The sequence below is a fragment of the Nipponia nippon genome, unplaced genomic scaffold, assembly GCF_047370975.1.
Source record: "Nipponia nippon isolate SJK-2023a ecotype South Korea unplaced genomic scaffold, ASM4737097v1 scaffold_10, whole genome shotgun sequence".
Classification (NCBI taxonomy): Eukaryota; Metazoa; Chordata; class Aves; order Pelecaniformes; family Threskiornithidae; genus Nipponia; species Nipponia nippon.
In genome coordinates, this window is record NW_028262291.1 from 30,434,455 (window position 1) to 30,454,126 (window position 19,672).

Below are 19,672 nucleotides of genomic sequence, written 5' to 3' on the forward strand. Positions count from 1 at the left end.
AGCCGCTCCCCGGCTGGGCCCGGGCTGTCACCGCCCGCGGGTGCCAGTCGCCGGCCCGGCCGCTCTCGGAGCCCGCCGGCTGCCCCGGTGGCAGAGCGCGCGCCGGGGTCTCCGGCACCTGCCGCGAGCGAGGCGAGGCCGTTACGGGAGAAGCGGCCCCGCTCCCCCGGCTGCCGCCCCTCCCTCGGGGGAGGCCCCCGGGCCCTGCCGCCGCCGGCGGGCGGCCGCCCCTTCTCCCCGCCGGCGGCCGCTCGGGGCAGCCCCGCCATGGAGGCGGTCACGCCGGGGGAAGTCAGGTAACGCTGTCCGGTAGCGGTTCCCTGGCCGGCCCTCTTCTCGCTCCCCGTGTTGCCGGGGTGGCTCCACAGCTTTCCACGGGGCGCGGCGGGGTACGGGCCCGGCCCCAGCAAGGGCCCGGAGCCGACCGGGGGTGGGGGGGCAGGCGTGCGGGGTCGGTGGCGGTGCTGTCCCCGCCGCCCCAGCCAGGGGAAGACCTTCCTGCGTACCTGGCCGCGGAGGGGAGGCCAGAGAGCAGGCTGGTTCGTGCAGGTTAGTTCGGCCGCAGGCTCCACCGCTGGAAGGTAGTCCGGTTGTTAAATACGGCAATAGAGTCCCACAGACCTGGTGCAAAAACCCGAAAGTGCATGGGTATCTTCAGGCAAAAATGGGAAGGATTACATTGCCTAAATGTATGGTTACTGTGAGATCTCTAATAATAATCCAGGTCTATTAATATTTAGTTCACAGTAATTGTGACTGAGTCTTCATGGCTGCCATCTGCATTATGTATGTTGCATGTATATAATTAATAAGTATTTTGTAAGCATCAGCTCTTTGTCTGCCAGTACTAATACCTTATTCTCTTCCATGTGTGTCTGAACTCAGCATGTTGTGGGAAGTATTTTGATGATAGATGCTACTGGCAGTCCATTTTTTCAGGCAAGCCAAAAATTTACTGTTATCTAATAGATCTAAAAGTTACCTCAAGCCTAAAGATAACATAGAGCTATCAGCAGGGCCATCAGAAGCCTCCTTCCCTCATTGGTCCCACTGCAGGTAGAAGAGAAGGGTGCAGGGTTTCTCCTTTGCTGCCAATCCTGCCTCTTTCTCCATTCTTATTACTGGAACATAGTATTTGACTGTAAGGACTGCAGAAAGAGATGTGGCTTCGAAATCCAAAGCCCCAAGAATTCACTCGTGCTGAAATTCAGCTCTGTTAGTCACAGATTCAATTGTTTGCCAAAATTATCAAAGTTTAAAAGGAGGTGGTTTAGCATGGAACTAAATGTGTAAGAAATTCTTCCCGTATCCAAACACAGTAGTTCAAAGTCCAACACATTTTATGTCACCACGGTTGTCTGCACTCTCTTTAATCCTTACCCCTCTTGAGGAGGACCCCCATCATCTGATCATTCAGCAGGTGTTTGGTGAACACATTTAACCATTTTCTTTATCTGCTCTTTCTAGTGTCCAAGATGAGGCTGTGGACAAAAGCACCTTTAAGGAATGCAACCAGATTGCTTTTTACAGGTAAAGAGAAGAATTGTAGCGTAGGGTTTTTGTTTTTTTTTAAAAGTAGTACTATTAAAAGATACAGGAAATAGTTACACATTGATTTTTAATCACAGCAAGTCTGCTACTCTCAGGATTTATCTTTCAAAGTGAGCGTTCTACTCACCTGTCAGCAAGCAATAATCAGCATATTTTAAAAGGTGGAATCTTACATACAAAACCTCTTCTGTTAAAATTCAAAAGAGTCAGTCCTCTCATCTGACAAAGCCCCAGCAGTGTTTTAACTATGGGTACACTCAGGCACAGGTTGTTTTCTTGATGTGGATGTTTCTTGAATATCTGTAGTCCAAAACAACAGAATTCTCCATAGAAACCATTAGCCTGTGACAATAGCATAAATGATTACAGTCCTGTTGAACAAGTACCATGGCCAGAATTCAGCATCAAATCTAAATTCTAGCTCATTAGTCTCTTAAAGTTTATCTTAAACTAAGTGATCCTTCCTATCCCATTTCTAACTGAGATACCTCTCCTCTATCTTTTATTCCTCCCATCCTGCATTGTCTTCTGTCCAGTGCTGCCTGGGTGAAAGGAATGATTGCCCAGTGTTATTATACCAATTAGCCACTGACATACTGGGTTACAGTTTCAGATACTCATTTCTGTTCTGCAGGAAATTATGTTCAGAAAACCCCAAATAACATTTTGCCAGCGGGAGCAGGACTCCTCCCTCTTTTCACACCAGCCCTTTCCAGCCACTTGCCGTTTTAACTTAACACATCTGATTTCTCAGCAGGAGGTTGCCACGCATGGGCAAGCATCAGACCCTGTCTTTGCTATGCTTTTAAAAGCAAACCTTTATCTGATTGCTTGCATTTGTGCAATATCCGTTTGCAAGGAAACAAAGTCAGTTTACTAATGAAGAAGCTTCCTTTTAAGGTAGCCTCCAAGACACTTATCTTCAAATAGTTCATAAAATCTGGGCTCAGCAAGGAGCATTCTACAAACAGTTAAAAGAGCCTCTATTTCAGGTTCTCTGTCCTAAAAACATCATCAGGGCCAAAAGCTGTAGTCAAAACTCTGTAGTCAGCAGGCTTGTTGAAAAACAATTTCCTCAGTGTGTATTCAGGAGGTTACAAATTACAAACATATACTGCTTCATCACTACAGAATGTAGAAGCTGTTCACCGTGGGGTTGCAGACCAAGCAGGGGTATATGACAGAAAATGAAAAGCAGATTATTCAGCTGAAATTTCTGGGGTCATGGAAGGAAGAAAAATGTTAACTGGACAACTGAGAATTTAGTTGGCCACTTGAATTAAGACTAATATTATTTAAAAAAAACCTATAGGGTGGTGATTGGTGACCAAACCCCTCTAACATCTCATTCATAAACATGTATGCGTGCTCAGAACTATATTTCTTCTTTTTTCTCCTTGACTTGAAGCACTGATAATAAATGTATTTGAAAAAATTAAAGACAAAATTATTAAGTAAATACTTCTAACAATATTATGTCCCTCTTTGTAACATAAGCCACAACAATTAAGGAGACCAAAAATAATTTTCTGTCTTGACAGGCGTCAGAAACTTCTACATCCTGGCAAATCCTTGTATCGAGCGTTGTTGGATTCAGTCACATTAAGTGATGAGAGTGTCAAATTCCGAATTATTCATGTGGAGAATAAGGTGAGATCCCACCTAGCATAAGAGGGTGCTTACAGAAAGAGCAGTGAATATTATCAACAAGTCTGATAATATTTGCAGGTTTTGAGATTCTTCAGTGATATATATTTAAGATATGATGCAAAGAATCAGCCTAAAGATGTCCTTACTGGTCAGTATTTATTTGACAACTTGACACTGTGCAAGGAGAACAGATATTTTAAGGAACTTAAAAAAAATCTGTAACAACTTTATGAAAAATCCAAATAGAACTCTTTTTAGCTGAAAAAAATGTTTCTAATTCAGAGTTTTCTCCACTATTCCAACATAATAAATTCTTTTTCTGTAATTGAATAAGAAGACCTATGTTCCAGCACCTCCTAACCATACCTTTCTATTCCTGTGTTTGCTCGAAGGCAGTTTTTTGGGAAAAAGAAGTCATCTTCACATTTAAGAAGACAGCCAGGAAGAGAGGGGTCTTCCATTTCTCTAATTTAACATCGTAGCAGCTAGCACATTCACTCAGGGAATCGGCAACCTAACCTGTCCTCAGATTATGGGAGTTTGGACCTACAGCTCTCTTCTGTGCTCTACGCATCACACGATGTAGATGCTCTGCATAAATGTATTTTCTGCCTTTCTTGTTAATCCTGACCTTCTTTGCAGTCAGCACAGAAAAAGGAGCCCATTTTTTTGTCTAGATTTTAAGGTAGAATGAAGACCGAAGGCTCTGCGGCTTCCTAGACTATTTGGGGGTTTATACAAAGGTGGCATAATGTAAAATATTTCCTGGGAAGCAGGATCTGGAACTCCAAATGAATCTTTTCTCTCTTGCATACTCTCTGGTCTTACGGCTCTTTCATTCTTTCATGCTTTTGAAGAAAGCAGAGCTGATTAGCTTCCAGGTAGAAGGAAAAGATATCAGGCCAAAATTCTTCAGCCGGTTTTGTGTCTCACAGGAGGAGAGATTATGAAACGAAGAAACAGAAAAAAAATCTGACTCACAGTGTAGGGATCCTCCATGGAAGAAAAATGAGTCATTTTGTATGAGCTAGAACAGAGTGACTTCCCAGTTCCCTGAACTGTAAAATAGCAAGTTACAGTGGGTAGGGCAGTGTTACGCATTTTCTTTAGGTGTCTTTCTGACACAGTTTTTCAGTGTCAGCACCGCTGTGAATACAGAGCACTGACGTTTTTGCAAAAAGCCCACATCTCAGTAGTATCCCAGTCTTACATTGACAGCAGAGTAGTGAAATTGTCCAGACTTTGAGATTAGTGTATTCTACCCCTGTTTTCCATGCTGCTTGTGGGGAGAGATGCAAAATGCTAGACATGAGAGACTTGAAGATAAAGAGTCCACTTAAAAGAGTTGCTTCTTCAAAGCGGAGAAGTAGAGTTAGCTGGTGTAAATTCAGATGGATGATGATTGTTGCTCAGCAATGCTAAAGAACATTAAGTCAGAAAGCCTGTTTTTTTCGAGACAGTGAGTGTTTGGTGATGTTGACTTGGAAAGCAAATTGGCATTTGTTATCACTACCAGTTTATCTGTTTGTTTGCTCCCAGGTTCTTCTACAAGTAGAAATTTGTGAAATAGAAGGCAATATTTTCAGGCTTAAAATTGATGAGGCAGCTCCTCTCAGAGAAAGATACAAAGTTCCTGATGTTCTTATAAAGGAACCTACCACCCAGAGGTAAGTATGGGAAGATGATTTAGCACCTTAGTGACTTATACAGCTTCATTTCCAAGAGTGTTTTCCCTTCTCCGTCATTTGTGCTACACTACAGTTGTCTCTCTACAATACTAAGTTGTTACAGGAAGAGAAAATAGAAACACATGTGGTTACTTTACTTTCAAAAATTCATGTTATATTCATAGGAGAAAGTTTTGTCATATGCATAAGAAACGTGAGGCTGTTTGACCCAATCAGAAAATAGCCTACTTGTTATGATGCATCATTTTTACCTAAGGCATCACTTATTAATGTGAAAGGAATGCAAACCCTGGATAGTTTTTCATGGCAGTTCTATAGCCACCTGTTGCACTGTGCAGTGAACCGTGAACACAGCACATATTTCTGGGGTGCTTTGCCTCAACATTAGCATTGAGGTTTTTATAATGTATGCAGATATTCTCAGTCCATCTTTTGTTTCAAATCGTTATTTAGTTACAGTGGATTTTGCGTGCTGCTGATTGATATAAAGCTGTTGTTGCTTTTCATTTGCCAGACTCTTTATATCCCAGAAGGAGGCAGGTATTTTGGTGCTGTCAAGTGTTAATGAGGACTACAAACTTCAAGTCGTAGCAAACCCCTTCCAGATTGAGCTGCAGTCCAAGGGTGAGACTGTTCTGAGCATGAATTCCAATGGGTTGTTATATTTTGAGCACCTACAACCACCTCCTAGTGATAGGTACAGTATCTGTCTATCGCATTGTAGTATGTACTGATTGTGCTGTAGCTGAAGATAAACAATTCTATGGAATTGCAATTTCTGTGATAGAAGCTCTTATGCAGTGAAATCTGTCTTCTCTTTTACTTCATACCAGTAAGTACAAAGGTGAAGTTTTAACAAATTCTAGATCAATTAACTGCAGACTGTTTTAATCCCTTGCAGCAGCCATGTGCAAAATGCTAACCTCATTTAATGGCCAATTCTGTAAAACAGTAAAGTATCGTGGTACCCCTTGTCTTTCTTCGGAATGAGTGATGGTGGTATGATGAGGTTATTAGTTTTGTCTCCTTTTATGACTAAACTTACTCTTTAGGTAAGTTTTATTCACCATATAAGCTCTTGAAGTAAGTTTTGTTCAAGTTACAATGTGCCATATAGCTGCAAGGTTTTACAGGTCAGTCCCACTGCAAAGTGCTGAAAGGGTGAGAAACCACAGTGCAGGACATGTAATGACTAGGAAAAGAGCATAGCAAGCATCTCTCCTAGAGAGCATTATTTCAAAAATTGTAATTAACAGGGAGCCCTTAACAGAGAATAACAAAGAAGTGAGGATCTTCTGGGCAGGTAAAACACTGGTACAGATAGAAATAAATGTGAAAGGCCAAGGAGTCAACCTAACTCAAATATGGAGTGAAGGTTATTTTAAGACATTGAATATTAAAATTATTTGCCAGTTAGAGCTCTCCACTATGACATCAATTTTCAGAATAGGTAAGCACCAGAACTTCTATATAATATATAAAGCAATGCATAATACTATATGAATTTTCTGTTTGAAATCCTTCCTTATGTTAATAGTAAACTGATTATTTCTATGTATTTGTTTTCACTAGAAAACCTACAGCAGAAAACGAGGAGGCAGCAAGTGATTCCTCTAAGGTAACCCATGCTTACTCTAATTCCAGCATGAATATTTTGTAGAAAAGAGAACTGATTAATTAGAATCACATGTTCATGATTTCTTCTGGTACTATGTTTACAAACATAGCCTAGCCATTTTCCAGTGCAATTCAAAAAGGACCTGGTATTTCATATTGAGATACTTTGCAAATTCATAGTTGAATAAAGGCTTATGTGTTGTACCAGGGCTGTAGAAGGCATCAGTCAGGTAGATCTGGCTCAAAAACATTTTTTCCATGGCCTTTTTATTTAGAATTTCTTTCTCTTCTGTTTTCTCATTTGATTTGGAGTAGGCGTGTAAAAGGGAGTTTTGTGGTCATATTTGGTCAAATTGCCTGTTCATTGCAAAGAGAATTTCAAAAGAACAAGACCTGTTTTGAAACAGTCCAAAAATATGCCTCCACATACATTCATGCTTAATACAGAAGTAAGATTCTCTCTCAAAAAAGACCAGGTCCTGGCAGTGCACTTACCAGTTTTGTCAGGAGGCTGAGTTATGTCCATGATATAATTTTAGCTTCCTGTAGAGCAGATGGCTGCTTACTCCACCACCCTGTTATAAATGGCAGGAGATATGCTGCCTTCAGCATACTTGTGTCTGAACTCTGGGTTCTGCCAGGGAGCGTGCTTGCTTTGGGGGAGTCACACAGCTGCAAGACGCCACATCTGCTTATTCCAGGATGAATGTAGAAAAGGAAACCAGGAAAGATGCTGCAAAACTTGGAAGTTCTAGAACAATGATTGGTAGGGCACAAGGCTCAAAATTTGAAGGAGGCTAAAACTATGAGTTACATGCACAAGACTCTGGAGAGTCTGGAGAGTTTTTTTGTTGTCTGACCCTTACCGTTTAGGGGAGTGGGTTGGTTTCTGTTTGTATAGGTTTTCCTGTTTGGTTCCATCCATACAATCTTTGCATTTCGTGATAATGTTCAACATCTAGAAGAAAGACATTTTTTACACTGAGAACAATCGTTCACTGGAACAACCTCCCCAGGGATGTGATAGAGTCCCCATTGCTGGAGGTTTTCAAGATGCAATTAGATGGGGTGCTGGGTAATCTCATCTAGGCTCCCTTTCCCACAAAAGGTTGGACCAGATGATCTTTTGAGGTCCCTTCCAACCTGGGCTATTCTGTCATTCTATGATTCTATCCAAGACCTCAGGTATTACTTTTATGCTGTAGCAGCATGGATGTGTGCTTCACTAGCACATCAGTTCTTCAGTGTAAATTCCTGCAGCAGGATCTGAATTGTGGTTTGGATTTATTTATATTAACCATATTTGGCAAAAAAACCCAGTTAACAATGTACAAATCTCATGTGAATAAACATATTTTTCTTAGAAATACATTGTGTGAGCAGTTGCATTTGCTAGGCTTAGCTATTTCTGTTTATTCAGGAGAAACAAGAGGATCTAGGTCTCTGGCAAGAGAAATTTGGCAGCTTCCTAGACATCAAAGCCCATGGTAAGTCTCAGTTTAGTTCTGAAAACAGCTTTACTGCTTTGTATATACCTGTGTTCATTCATATTTCTGTCTGCTTTCTGTTTAGCTGTTTAATGTTTATCAGTGTCTCACGTGGTCGTTCTTTTAACTTGCCTATCAGATATCAGTGATGGGTAAAAAATTTGACAAAAGTACTGGAAATATTAATTAGATTTCTGTTCAGGAGGGAACACATCAAATGTGACCCGTTTCATCAGCTCACTGTGTACCAGTTCTGACACAGCATAACCCTATCTGCGTTGGCTGACTGGTATATAATGCATTGTTTCCTTTTCATTTTCTTTTTTTTCTCTTTTAGTATCAGCACATAACATTGATTTCACTTGTAGTTTATTCTCATGACGTATCAGAAATCATGATATCTAAGCATTAGTAATTGTCACAGAAAAACTCTTTTTAACTGGGGGACTACAGAAGGAAATACTGAGCAGTCTTAAGGGATAAGAAGAAGATTATAGAAATCTGTAGGTCAGTAGCTCCAATACAATTTAAATTATTAATTACCAAAATTTATGACCATCTGCTGTCTGTCCAGTTGTATTCTGCATTAATTGAGTTGGTTAGCTTTGTGCATTACCACTATCAGCACACTTTCATACCAACCAGCACTATCCAGCAGCTGCAGTAGGGAGAGGGAAGTCTGAAAGAGCTTCTTTTTGGTGACAGGGGCTTCTTCCGTTCATGGTCAAGACATAGAGGGGCAGGAAGCTGTTGCCCTTGTTGTTCATGCTGTATCTGATGTATTAGGCCAGCATCATGTTTTTTTTCTGTTTCTCTCTGTTGGAAGAGTAAAGTCCATATGGTCAGGTTCTGATCCTGAAGCCACTGCTTGTCAGTCTACAGGATCTCTGGTCACCTGCCAAAAGTTGCCCTGGATTTGGTAATGTGCCAAGATGATATCACTGGCAGAGGCTCTTGTGCATGCTACTCCCCTGGCTGAGGCTGAAGAGAAGAGCAGTAGAAAACAGGCAACTCTGACTCTAAAGTCTATTCTGCTGTACCACTGTGCTGCAAAGCTTGGCTTGTAGGTACTGGGATAGTAACAGGACATAATTTTAACGAGTTTCACTACAGAATAAAGAAGTGACCCATTATTACATGTATTTTTTTCTGTTGAATTGATTAATTTCATCCTCTTAAGCAGATCAAAATCAGAATAAATACAGTAAAATCTGTTTAAAACATTACCTCTATAGTACATAAGTAATAATGAAAGTGAAGCTGAAAGCAAGTATGAAAGAGCTAATTATTAAAACCTGCTTTTTAATTTTTTTTTTTCAGTTAGGTTGCTCTGCTCTGTTGCTTTCAGCTAAGCCTGAGAATAGAACTCTGTGGTCTTCTCTTTTAACGTTATTCCCACAGGTCCTAGTTCTGTAGGCATGGACTTCTCTTTACATGGATTTGACCATGTTTATGGAATACCACAACATGCAGAAGCACTTCTTCTCAAAAACACCAGGTAAAGGTGGCAGACTGCTAGTGAAAGCAGTATTGTTTTTGTAGAGGAGAGCTATAACATCGTCTTAATAACTTAATGCAGACAACAGCTTGAGATATGCATATTATATAGTGTATATTTTAGTTTAATGATACAGCAAGCTGAATCATAGCCCCTGTCCACATGGAGTAAATTGTTCTGCTTTCCCTTTCCAGTCTGCAATTTCATGAATGACCCCTTCTGTTCTCTCTCAATTTTCCATGCAGTTTTTTTCAGAATTTTAGGATTGGTCATGTTTAAGCAGAACGCTTAAAAGAACAACTCCATGGGAGGATGGGAGAGTTCAGAATTCATATTTTAGGACTTAGAGCAAATGAGCAGTAATCTCACTGGCAGCAAAAATGTTGTTTGATCCAGATATCTAGGACCAAAGCAAAGAAGCACTAATCTAGGCTGTCCACATTTCAGCTCTGGATGCTAAACAAAAGACCATAGTACAGAGCGTTCACTCAGCGTTCACTGAGTTTGGTGAGATGGCAATAGAGCTAAAATGGCCTAGTGCAGGATGCTTACATATAACAAACACACCTGTTTGTTTGTCCTAGTGATGGTGATGCCTACCGGCTTTATAATTTGGATGTCTTTGGCCACAAGATACATGATAAAATAGGCATTTATGGTTCAGTGCCCCTTCTTTTAGCACACAAGCCTAACAGAACTTCAGGGATTTTCTGGCTGAACTCTTCAGAAACGCTGGTGGATATTAGTACAAAGGCAGTAGCTGAGGTGAGTTGCTCACTTTCTTCATAATTTAATAATGAAAGAAAACAGTCCAGGGCAGGACCAACAAGAACATGACAGCATTACTGGAGATTTATCTTTTGCTCCCTAATGAAGAATTGTCAGTATCTTCCTCCTGTCCTTCCTACTGCTAAATTTGTTGTATTAAACCACTGAAAAGAACAAGAAGATGACTCCTTTCAAGAGTCAAGTTACAGAACTTGTATCTTAACAGGTCTACAGGAGAAGGCAGAGAGGAAATACGTAATGTTGGAGCAGAAGAAATCTACACAGGTAGATGTAGCAGGCAGGAAAAAGGGTGGACAAAAATCTTGACAATCTCTTGGATTTGAGGAATTTTTCTGAGTTTTTAAATTCTTGGAATTGCCACACATTTCTGCTTAGCAGGCTCATTCCTCTGTGGAATGTAATTGACTTTCAAGAAACATAAAATGTTCAGGAAACAAACTCATTCAACTCCTGAAACACAAACATATGAATTCTGTTAAAATTGAAATAGTGACAAAAATATCTTGCTTTACTCCAGCACTTCATTACTTGGTTAAAATTATTAATTTTCTTTATTACTCATGGCATAGTTATAGATATTACTCAAAAGATCCTGCAGAAAATGCATAGTCTTTAATTACAGAAAAGCTTTAATCACTTTGCCCCTCATTACCCATTTTTCCTCATTAACTATTACTCTGTATTTTGTATAAGTAGTATGCAAGGTAAAGGATATGTGAAGGATATATAAGAAACGTTCAATGTGTATTCCTAATACCTGCCAGGTATGTGTAAGTGCGTTTTGTGGTTTTCCATCTTTGCTCCTTCATTGAACAAAAGTTTGGTAGAGAGATACACTCAGTTTTACCATGGTTTCCTTCAAAGCACATGCCATCCGAATCTGCTGCCGAGACTGCTAAGCAGAGAGCAGTGCCTCTAACTGATGTGCGCTGGATGTCAGAAAGTGGGATCATTGATGTTTTCCTGCTGATGGGACCCACTGCATTTGGTATCTTCAAGCAGTTTGCACAACTGACAGGTACTAACTCACACAATTGGAGTCAGTATGGCACATTCACCTGGGACATTCTCTGAGGAACATGCTGTACCCAAGAGTGGGTTAATATTTACCTAGCCCATCGTGTGCAGGAGGCCAGTTGTTCCCAACCTGCAGTTTGTAAAGCACAGAAGCCAGCATAGTTACTGCTGTCTGAAACTGCTCCCTTAGGTGAAGAGAGGAGACACAGGGGGCTAGAACTGCCAGTCACCATCAAGACAGACTGCCTTATAATGAGAAAAGACTGTTGTTACGGAGTAATGTATCCTGGAGAGTAGAGAAAGAAGATCGGTAACTGTCCAGTGTGTCTATTAGGGAAGGGAGCAGAGATGGCATGCAGATATGGGAAGGGAAAGAAGCAAGAGGCTCAGGAAGAGACTGAAAAAATGGAGGCAAGAGGACTAACATTTTACGAAAGCAAAATTCTTTATGTGCTAAAGAGAATTAAAAGCACAGAAACATCCCTGGTAGTTCTTTAGTGTGTTAGCAATGATTGTTTGCTGCACAGATGTTATGGAGAGAATGTGGTTCAGCTGAACAGGAATAGGAAAGTAGCCAGATCGCAACAGGATCTCGCCAAGTGGAAGTGCACACTTGGGAAAGTTTCCCAGCTCCCTTTTGCCATATGTGTACATACATACATGTTTTCTAATTTTAAAAATTCCCAACAATTACAGTTCCATGGTTCTCCTTGTACTGCAGCACCTGTGGGCCTGTTTACACTACTCAGGTTCAAGCAGTCGGAGGAATTGCGTTCTACTGATTAAAATCTATTTAATTGTTTGCATTAATGACAGTTAAGCTAATCTAGAATATTTTTAAAGAATAAATTTGTATTTGTTACTGGAATAACACTTCAGCATCATGGAACAGCAAGTTCTTTCTCACTCTTGTATTATCATTATAGTCCTCTGCTCTTTCTGGCTGTTGAGCCCATTGTAATGTTTGTCATTTCAAGTGTTCAGTCACTTTGGTATGAAGAACATGCTCTAGACTCATCTTAGGTCAGCATTCTCTAGCTCCAGACAGATACATATTAATCATGTTAACTTTTCTAGAGTCTCTAGACAAAATCCTGAAGGGCATTAACAGTGTTATCTTCATTCGTATACTCTTCCTAGGCACTCAAGCCCTGCCCCCCCTTTTTTCTCTGGGCTACCATCAGTGCCGCTGGAATTATGAGGATGAGCAAGATGTCAAGGCAGTGGATGCTGGCTTTGATGAACATGACATTCCTTATGATGTGATATGGCTGGACATAGAGCACACAGATGGCAAGAGGTATTTTACTTGGGACAAAAAGAAATTCCAGAACCCCAGAAAGATGCAAGAACATCTCAGGAAGAAAAAACGCAAGGTAAATTTGCAGCATCAAGCTACCCAATCTAGCTTTAGCCAAGGTACTTCAGATACTGGAAACAGTTTAACTACAACAGAGTAAATTAGACTGTGTTGCAGTCTGGTAATGCTTCCAGTGCACCAGCTGTCTTGTTTAATTCAGTTCCTCATGCTGTTTTATTATTTCATAGTTTCTTCTGTACCCAGACCATCAGGCTAAGCTTGACCCACGTGCCGCTCCATCTTACAGAAGCAGCCCAGTGCTGTCCTTGATGGGCACAGTAGAAAATTTTTTTATTTAACATGAGCTTTCACCATTGGTAGTTGCTATCCTCACTTCAGCTTTTCTTTGTATTGATAATACTTTTTATTTTCTGCTTATACTAACTGAGATTTGCCCTTTATGTTGATATGATTACTTACCATAAACTAAATGTTTTTTCCTTCTGGTCAAGTCCTGGTATGACGTGCAGTCTGTTGGCTTAGTTAGTCTTTATTTCTGCTTTTACAGCTAAAATATTTTCCTTGGAATTATAGAGGTATTAAAATGTACACAGTTAACATCTAAAAGTTGTAGAATTGCTTAATACTTGATCTTTGCCAAAAGTCAATGAACGGGGGACTGTTGAAATAGCATTCAAGTTTTATAATCTCTTAGTTGGAGCTATAGTACTTTCTCAGCTTTACAGGAAGGCAGTTAATGGCAGCAGAAGGTAACTGCAAAATACAATATGTGGATGTTTAAAAAAATTAGAAACTTCTGTTGCTGTTGTGTGCTGTACAGACTAAGATAGACTTAAATGTCTTAAGGCAAATGATTTTAAGTGGGACATGAACATGGAAGTCAGATATTTTCCCATTCACAGAATACAGTAGTGAATTAAACACAGTGTTTTTAGGGGTTGGGGTACTTGCTTTTATCTGAAACAATGGATTTGGGCCCTTATTTCAGAGGGGTAAGCATGAATTCATGCCCTCCTTGTAAATTCAGCTATTATACATAAGTCTAGCACAGTATATACAAGAACTGGTAACTGCTTTCTAAAATTAGTGACACAGCTACCTTCTTTACCTGAAGTGAAATCATTATCTGCCTTTTATCAAAAGTGAACCTTACTGTTTTATTCAGTACAGTTGATGCTAATGATGCATTTTATTTTCTTATCCTGGCAGCTTGTTGTCATTGTAGATCCCCACATTAAGGTTGATCCCACGTACACCCTGTATTCACAGGCAAAAGACAAGGGATATTTTGTGAAAGACAGAAATGGACAAGATCTTGAGGGCATCTGTTGGCCAGGTAAAAAACCATTCTGTCTCTACATTTCAAGCTGTTTATTTTAAAAATCTTGCAGAATAGTTTAATTGGGACCCATGGAAGTGGAATTAAATTCTTACATTCCTTGCATTTTTTGTAAATATTCATAATTTCAAATACTTTGTAGTTTCTTTGATACAGTCACATTCTGATTGCCTCCCTCTTCCCAGCTTCTCTTGGGTAATAAAAATGCAGTCTGGTCTGTTGCAGTGAGCACAGCTTATGTACACTGGATGAAATTAAGTGAACCCTGATACTGAAGACTTTGATTCAATCATAATATAGTGATTTGACATGTTATTTTTCATGAGAAGATCTCATTGCGGGGAGGCAAAGGAGGTTGTCCCCCTTCTTTGAAGACACAAAGCCCACAATCCTGGCAAAGGAATGAATATGGGAAAAATCAAGCACGTATTACAACTTATAGTAGCATGGCAGGACGTAGTTATTCAGCTTCTCAGTGACGCTTTCCTGTTTGAGCTCAAAATACCAGGGATGCTGTCTCCCCCTGACTTCCTGTTCACATCTGAACATATTTCAGACTGCTAGCAGTCATCCTTAAATGGTGCTGAGCTTCGGACCTCCAGAATCTACATGTGTTGGCCTGCAGAAAATGGCAAGGGATGTACTGAGTTCCAAGTCAACCTGGAATTTTTATCTCAGAAACAATAGCAACCACATTATTGCTGCCTATTGTGGAAAGCATCCTAGCTTTAGACCGCTGTATTTAGGTGCAAAGACAATGCATGCATGCTCTTAAAATCAGCTAAATAATTGGGATCTCCCACATCCACAGGTTCCTCTTGTTACCTGGATTTCACCAATCCTGAAGTGCGAAGATGGTATGCCGATCAATTTGCCTTCAAAACATACAAGGTGTGTATTTATTTGCTCTGTTCTACATATCCCAGAAAGCCTGAAAATGGGGAAAAGAGAGAAGATAAACTACTGGCTAAGCAAGTTGATGGCCTTTGTAGCTATATTATCATAATGTAGAGGAAAATATCTTGATAAGCTGAAGTACCACTGAAGAATTTTCTGCGTGGACTTGTCTACACTAAGAAAGCTGAAATCCATATGCCGCCAGTGAAGCTGCTCACTTAGTTGCAGCAGTAGGATGGACAAACTGCAGGCATTTTAGCAACCTGTAATCGAACGCAGCTGCTGCTATTACAGCTTTTACTACCATGATAGCACACAAGGAGCTATGTGGGAGTGTTCTCTCATAGCTTACAGTTACTTCACCCTGACCTTCCTTCCAGCACTCCTGCCTAGTGCTGAAAGTGTCTTGTGTGAACAATGCTGGACACCTCCAGTTCCGCCTCCCTGCCCTGAACTTCTGCTTTGCAGTAGGGTTGTTGAAACCATTCCCCTAGTAGACATGCATAGCAGACATTTGCCATGCTGCTTTTCCTCTCTCTCTTCTGGCCTTCTCTGATTTTTTCCTCGTGGCTATTTAATACTCGTCTTTTCCCTGCCTCTGTCTTTCTCACCAGAAGGCAGGAATAGCAAGTGCCTACTGAGTTTTGTAAGAATTGCAAAAATCAAGGGGGCTTGTAGGCTGCCACCCTGACCGGAAGGGCCACCAAGAGAGATGAGATGAATGACTGGCAGCTTTCAAGGGACCACAGGAGTATAATTACCATGTCTTGCTTTGCTGCTGCTGTTTCTACTCATACCCCAGACTGGTCTGAGACCCACTAGAAATAAACACACTAAGTCACAGCAATGGCTCTGTTATGTCCTAATTGCAACCCTGTGTCATAGGGATCCACTAATATCCTCTTTGTATGGAATGACATGAATGAGCCTTCAGTCTTCAAAGGGGCAGAACTAACAATGCAGAAAGATGCTGTGCACTACAACAACTGGGAACATCGGGAAGTGCACAACCTCTATGGATTCTACCAGGTGCAGTATCTGGAGACACAAACCAGCAGTTATTCTCATGGAGTATGTCTAATGTGGTAATTTACACAGTAGTAGGTGTTCTGTAACCTCCATCAAGGACTGAAACTCTGCTGTGCTGGATATTGCTGTATTTGAAATAAACTCTGTGATTGGTCACAAGAAAATGTGACAACATCTGTGCCTCTCTACCATAAAAATGTAAATGACATTGGATGTGACTACACAATATTAATCGTAAGAAAGTGTTGCTTTAATAATAGGTATTATTTGTGGGTACAGATTTTTTAATTTTCCTGCCTTGGAAGGGCTAAAAAGGCAGTGTAGCAAATATCCTAATTATAAAGTTTGTCTTCCTGACTTTTATATTAATGATTTTCAGCAAATGGCAACTGCAGAAGGACTCATCAGACGTTCTTCAGGAAAAGAGAGACCATTTGTCCTCACACGATCTTTCTTTGCTGGATCACAGAAGTATGGTAAGTAAGGAGCTGGATGCCTTCCATGCTGCTTTGTTCATTAAGTTTGGTGTGTAGTAGTTAAGTCTAGAGAGGACAGAAGCTATCTTAGAAATACTGACATGGTGAGCTCGTAAGAGTGCAAGTGATTAAAAAAATCAGGAGAGGCTGGCAAAGTGTGTACAAGTTAAAGGCAGAATAACACCTGTGTCCTGTGACGAACCACTACTTGCTTTTATTGCATATTTCAGGAGCATGTGCGTATAAAGAAGAAAAGTTGCAATGAACAGCAGTTCACCAGTAGTTCATGACAATTCTTGTCTTCTTTCCTTAACTGCAAGCATAAGCTGAAGCGTACACCCAACTTTCCCATGTAATGCTGAAACTGGGTATTTCCAGGGGCAGTGTGGACTGGAGACAACACAGCAGAGTGGGGTTACTTGAAAATATCCATTCCAATGCTTCTCACCATCAGCATGGCAGGGATTTCATTCTGTGGAGGTAAGGTGTTTGGCTGGAGTTGCTCACTATGCATAAATCACAGGTGCCACTGAGCTTGTATCCCAAGACAGACTTCAGCACAGATGCTGGAAAGCTCAACAGTCCAGTGCATTTCCACGCAGTTTCACAGATTAGTCTGGTTCCAGAAGCCAATAACCTGGCTCTCACCATCATTTCTCCACTAACTCTTATGTAGTGTTTGCATTCCATCTGGAGCAGCAATCCTCAGGTGGTGTTCTGTGGCATCACTGTGACAGTCCTCTGTCACTGGGGAAGGCACTCAGCCTCCAAAAACTCTCTTGAGATTTTTGTTAAAGGATAACTTGTTACACAAATTTTCCACTTTTATTTGGACAAGCAGCTGCCCAACAGCAGAACTGCAAGCACGCTGTGAAATGCATGGATTTATACACTTGGAATGTTTGTTAGAGGAGAACTTCACATTTTTCAGAATAATTTCAAAGAATGTGTATTTTTATTTGTCTGCGCAATATCTAGCTGATGTGGGAGGGTTTATTGGAGATCCAGAACCAGAATTACTTGTTCGCTGGTATCAGGCTGGAGCCTACCAGCCCTTCTTCAGAGGTCATTCTAACATGGAGAGCAAACGGCGAGAACCGTGGCTCTTTGGGGAGAAGAACACCCAGATCATCAGGGAAGCCATTAGAGAGCGCTACGTCCTCCTGCCATACTTATACACACTGTTCTATCGGGCACACACAGCGGCTGAACCGGTTATGAGGTAAGAGCATAAGTCAGGAGGTTTAAGGAGGGAAGTTAAATTACCATCTCTTACTTTTGTGTTTATTTATTTAAATAGTAAAAAGAAAAAACACACAAAAATTACTAAATTCTGTTTTCATGCATTCTGCAAGGTTTGGTAGGATTCTCAGAGGAAAATTATATGTTTTAGGTTTTTTTCCAAATGACGCCTGGGACACACTAATTCAATAAACACTGCACAGTCTTTAAAGATGTTTTTAAAGTACTGTGGACTCCAAACTTCTCTTCATGATAAAGAACACTATATAGTATTCCAGCCCACACTTAAAACAGTGCTTATGGACTCTGAGCTTGCTGACATAAAAACATAAAGGCCCCTCATAAAAATACTTGTTACTGCTGAACTGTTACAGTTATAAAAGCTTATTTCATATTGATAATTTGATTATTTATCTCTGCAATATTTCTTACAATTTTTCTTTTAGTAGAGAATCTAATAATCTAGAACAGAAACGAAATTAGAAAATAAACTTTTGTTCTGTTGCTCTCTAACCTCTAAGAAAGTGTTTCAATGGAACTGAATGCAACAGTCCTTTCAGTAAGAGATTAATGTCATTAATCTCCCTGGTTTTGCTGTGTCTTTGAGGTTGCCCTAGAACTGTACTTTTGGACATTTATCTTACTATTTTGGACATCTATCTTACTATTATGCAAATACAGTACATCTCCGACGTTTTAAAAACGTAAAGGACTTTTTGAAAAGGGTTGAGTGGTTTGAGTTTTGAATGTGATTTGCATTACAGACATAGCGTGAGCATCTGTCTGCACATGTATAGGCATAGATGCCCCTGTTCTATGCACTGACATAGACAGTGGATTTCTGTCTTGAAATGAAGGTTATGTTGACACGCGCACTGCACACAATATTAAATAAAACTTTGATTATGTTAAAATTGCTGCAGCCGGTACAGAATTAGAGGGGAAGCATGGTATTTTTCTCACTGAGACGAGCAGAGTGGAAAACATGTCTCATTAGCCAGCACATGAACAGCACGGCTGCAGTGAACAAGTGGATGCCTATGAGTGAGCAGGCGAACCAGGCTTTTTGAGTAAGGAAACCCAGACACTGTCTTTGAATGAGCTATTCTTGTCATAATCTGTCAAACCTTAAATATACAACTCCTGTTCTGTAACCAGATGGTTATTGCACTACCCTTTTTTGAGAAAGACTGAAAATTAACCTCTGGTGCAAGTTTTTCAGTCGTGACCAGGAGGAGACATGCTATAAAAGCAGTAGTGAGCTGCTGAGAGCAGGAAGGACTGGGCTGCAGGGACTAGCTCGTCAGGTGTCAGCATTGCTGGTAGACTGTGGCAGAAAGGCTCATCCATCTCTCCTTCGCTGGAAGGAAGGTATATGTAGTGCAGTGCAAGCTTGTAAGAAAGAAGGCAGAAGGGAAGAAGGTGAGGCTGCAGGAGGCCAAACCATACGTATATTGGAGTGTCTTAACCCATGTTGTACTGGGAACTCTCATCAGTGACTTAAAAGGGGTACTTTAAGGCACAGACGAGGACCTTGCCCTATCTTCAGTTCTTGATAGCTGTACCTTGTAAAGAGAGGGAGAAGGTGGAGCCTGAAAATGCCAGAAGGCCTTGAACAGGCTGGTGGGAGAGGAGAAACTAACTGAATCCCGCTATCTTTCTTTCTACAGGCCTCTCTGGGTAGAGTTTCCAGGGAAAATAGAAACTTTTGGCGTGGAAAATGAGTACATGCTGGGTAAGCAGGTGTCTTCTCATTCTCTGAAATTTGAGTTAAATATTTTTGAGCTGATAGTATCACATGACAAAAAGAAAACATGAAAGCTGTGCCCAAGACTTTTAAAAATTACATTGTAACTGAATAAAGAACTTGAGACCTCTTTAAGGGACCCAGTTTTAACAGCACTTTGAAAATAGGGGTCATATGAGATGCAAAAACGGAGTTTAATCTCACTAGTCACTTTGAAAAAATATGGTCTGTTTTGACCTGAAGCATGGAAGTTCACTGTAGCAGCTAAGACCACAATCTGCTTCAGAAATGACAGTAGCAAACAACTACCATCCAAAGCTCATT

At 40.7% G+C, this 19,672-nt stretch overlaps 1 protein-coding gene across 5 annotated transcripts in view; it reads left to right on the top strand.

Annotated features, from left to right (window-relative positions):
- Positions 1–25: 25 nt before the first annotated feature.
- GANC (glucosidase alpha, neutral C) overlaps positions 26–19,672 on the top strand; it is a 29,825-nt gene continuing 10,178 nt past the window's right edge. For 2 of the 5 annotated variants that reach the window (XM_087746308.1, XM_087746309.1), the window contains exons 1-18: positions 26–296; positions 1,468–1,530; positions 3,093–3,201; positions 4,741–4,868; positions 5,404–5,586; positions 6,462–6,507; positions 7,927–7,993; positions 9,395–9,491; positions 10,076–10,256; positions 11,145–11,298; positions 12,438–12,673; positions 13,828–13,954; positions 14,769–14,848; positions 15,740–15,883; positions 16,263–16,359; positions 16,738–16,839; positions 17,338–17,581; positions 19,272–19,336. In XM_087746308.1, the coding sequence (XP_087602434.1) occupies positions 268–296; positions 1,468–1,530; positions 3,093–3,201; positions 4,741–4,868; positions 5,404–5,586; positions 6,462–6,507; positions 7,927–7,993; positions 9,395–9,491; positions 10,076–10,256; positions 11,145–11,298; positions 12,438–12,673; positions 13,828–13,954; positions 14,769–14,848; positions 15,740–15,883; positions 16,263–16,359; positions 16,738–16,839; positions 17,338–17,581; positions 19,272–19,336 (2,152 nt within the window). In that variant the 5' untranslated portion in view covers positions 26–267. The remainder of the gene's footprint in view (positions 297–1,467; positions 1,531–3,092; positions 3,202–4,740; positions 4,869–5,403; positions 5,587–6,461; positions 6,508–7,926; positions 7,994–9,394; positions 9,492–10,075; positions 10,257–11,144; positions 11,299–12,437; positions 12,674–13,827; positions 13,955–14,768; positions 14,849–15,739; positions 15,884–16,262; positions 16,360–16,737; positions 16,840–17,337; positions 17,582–19,271; positions 19,337–19,672) is intronic. The other 3 variants (XR_015701957.1, XR_015701956.1, XM_087746307.1) reach the window with 3 other exon arrangements.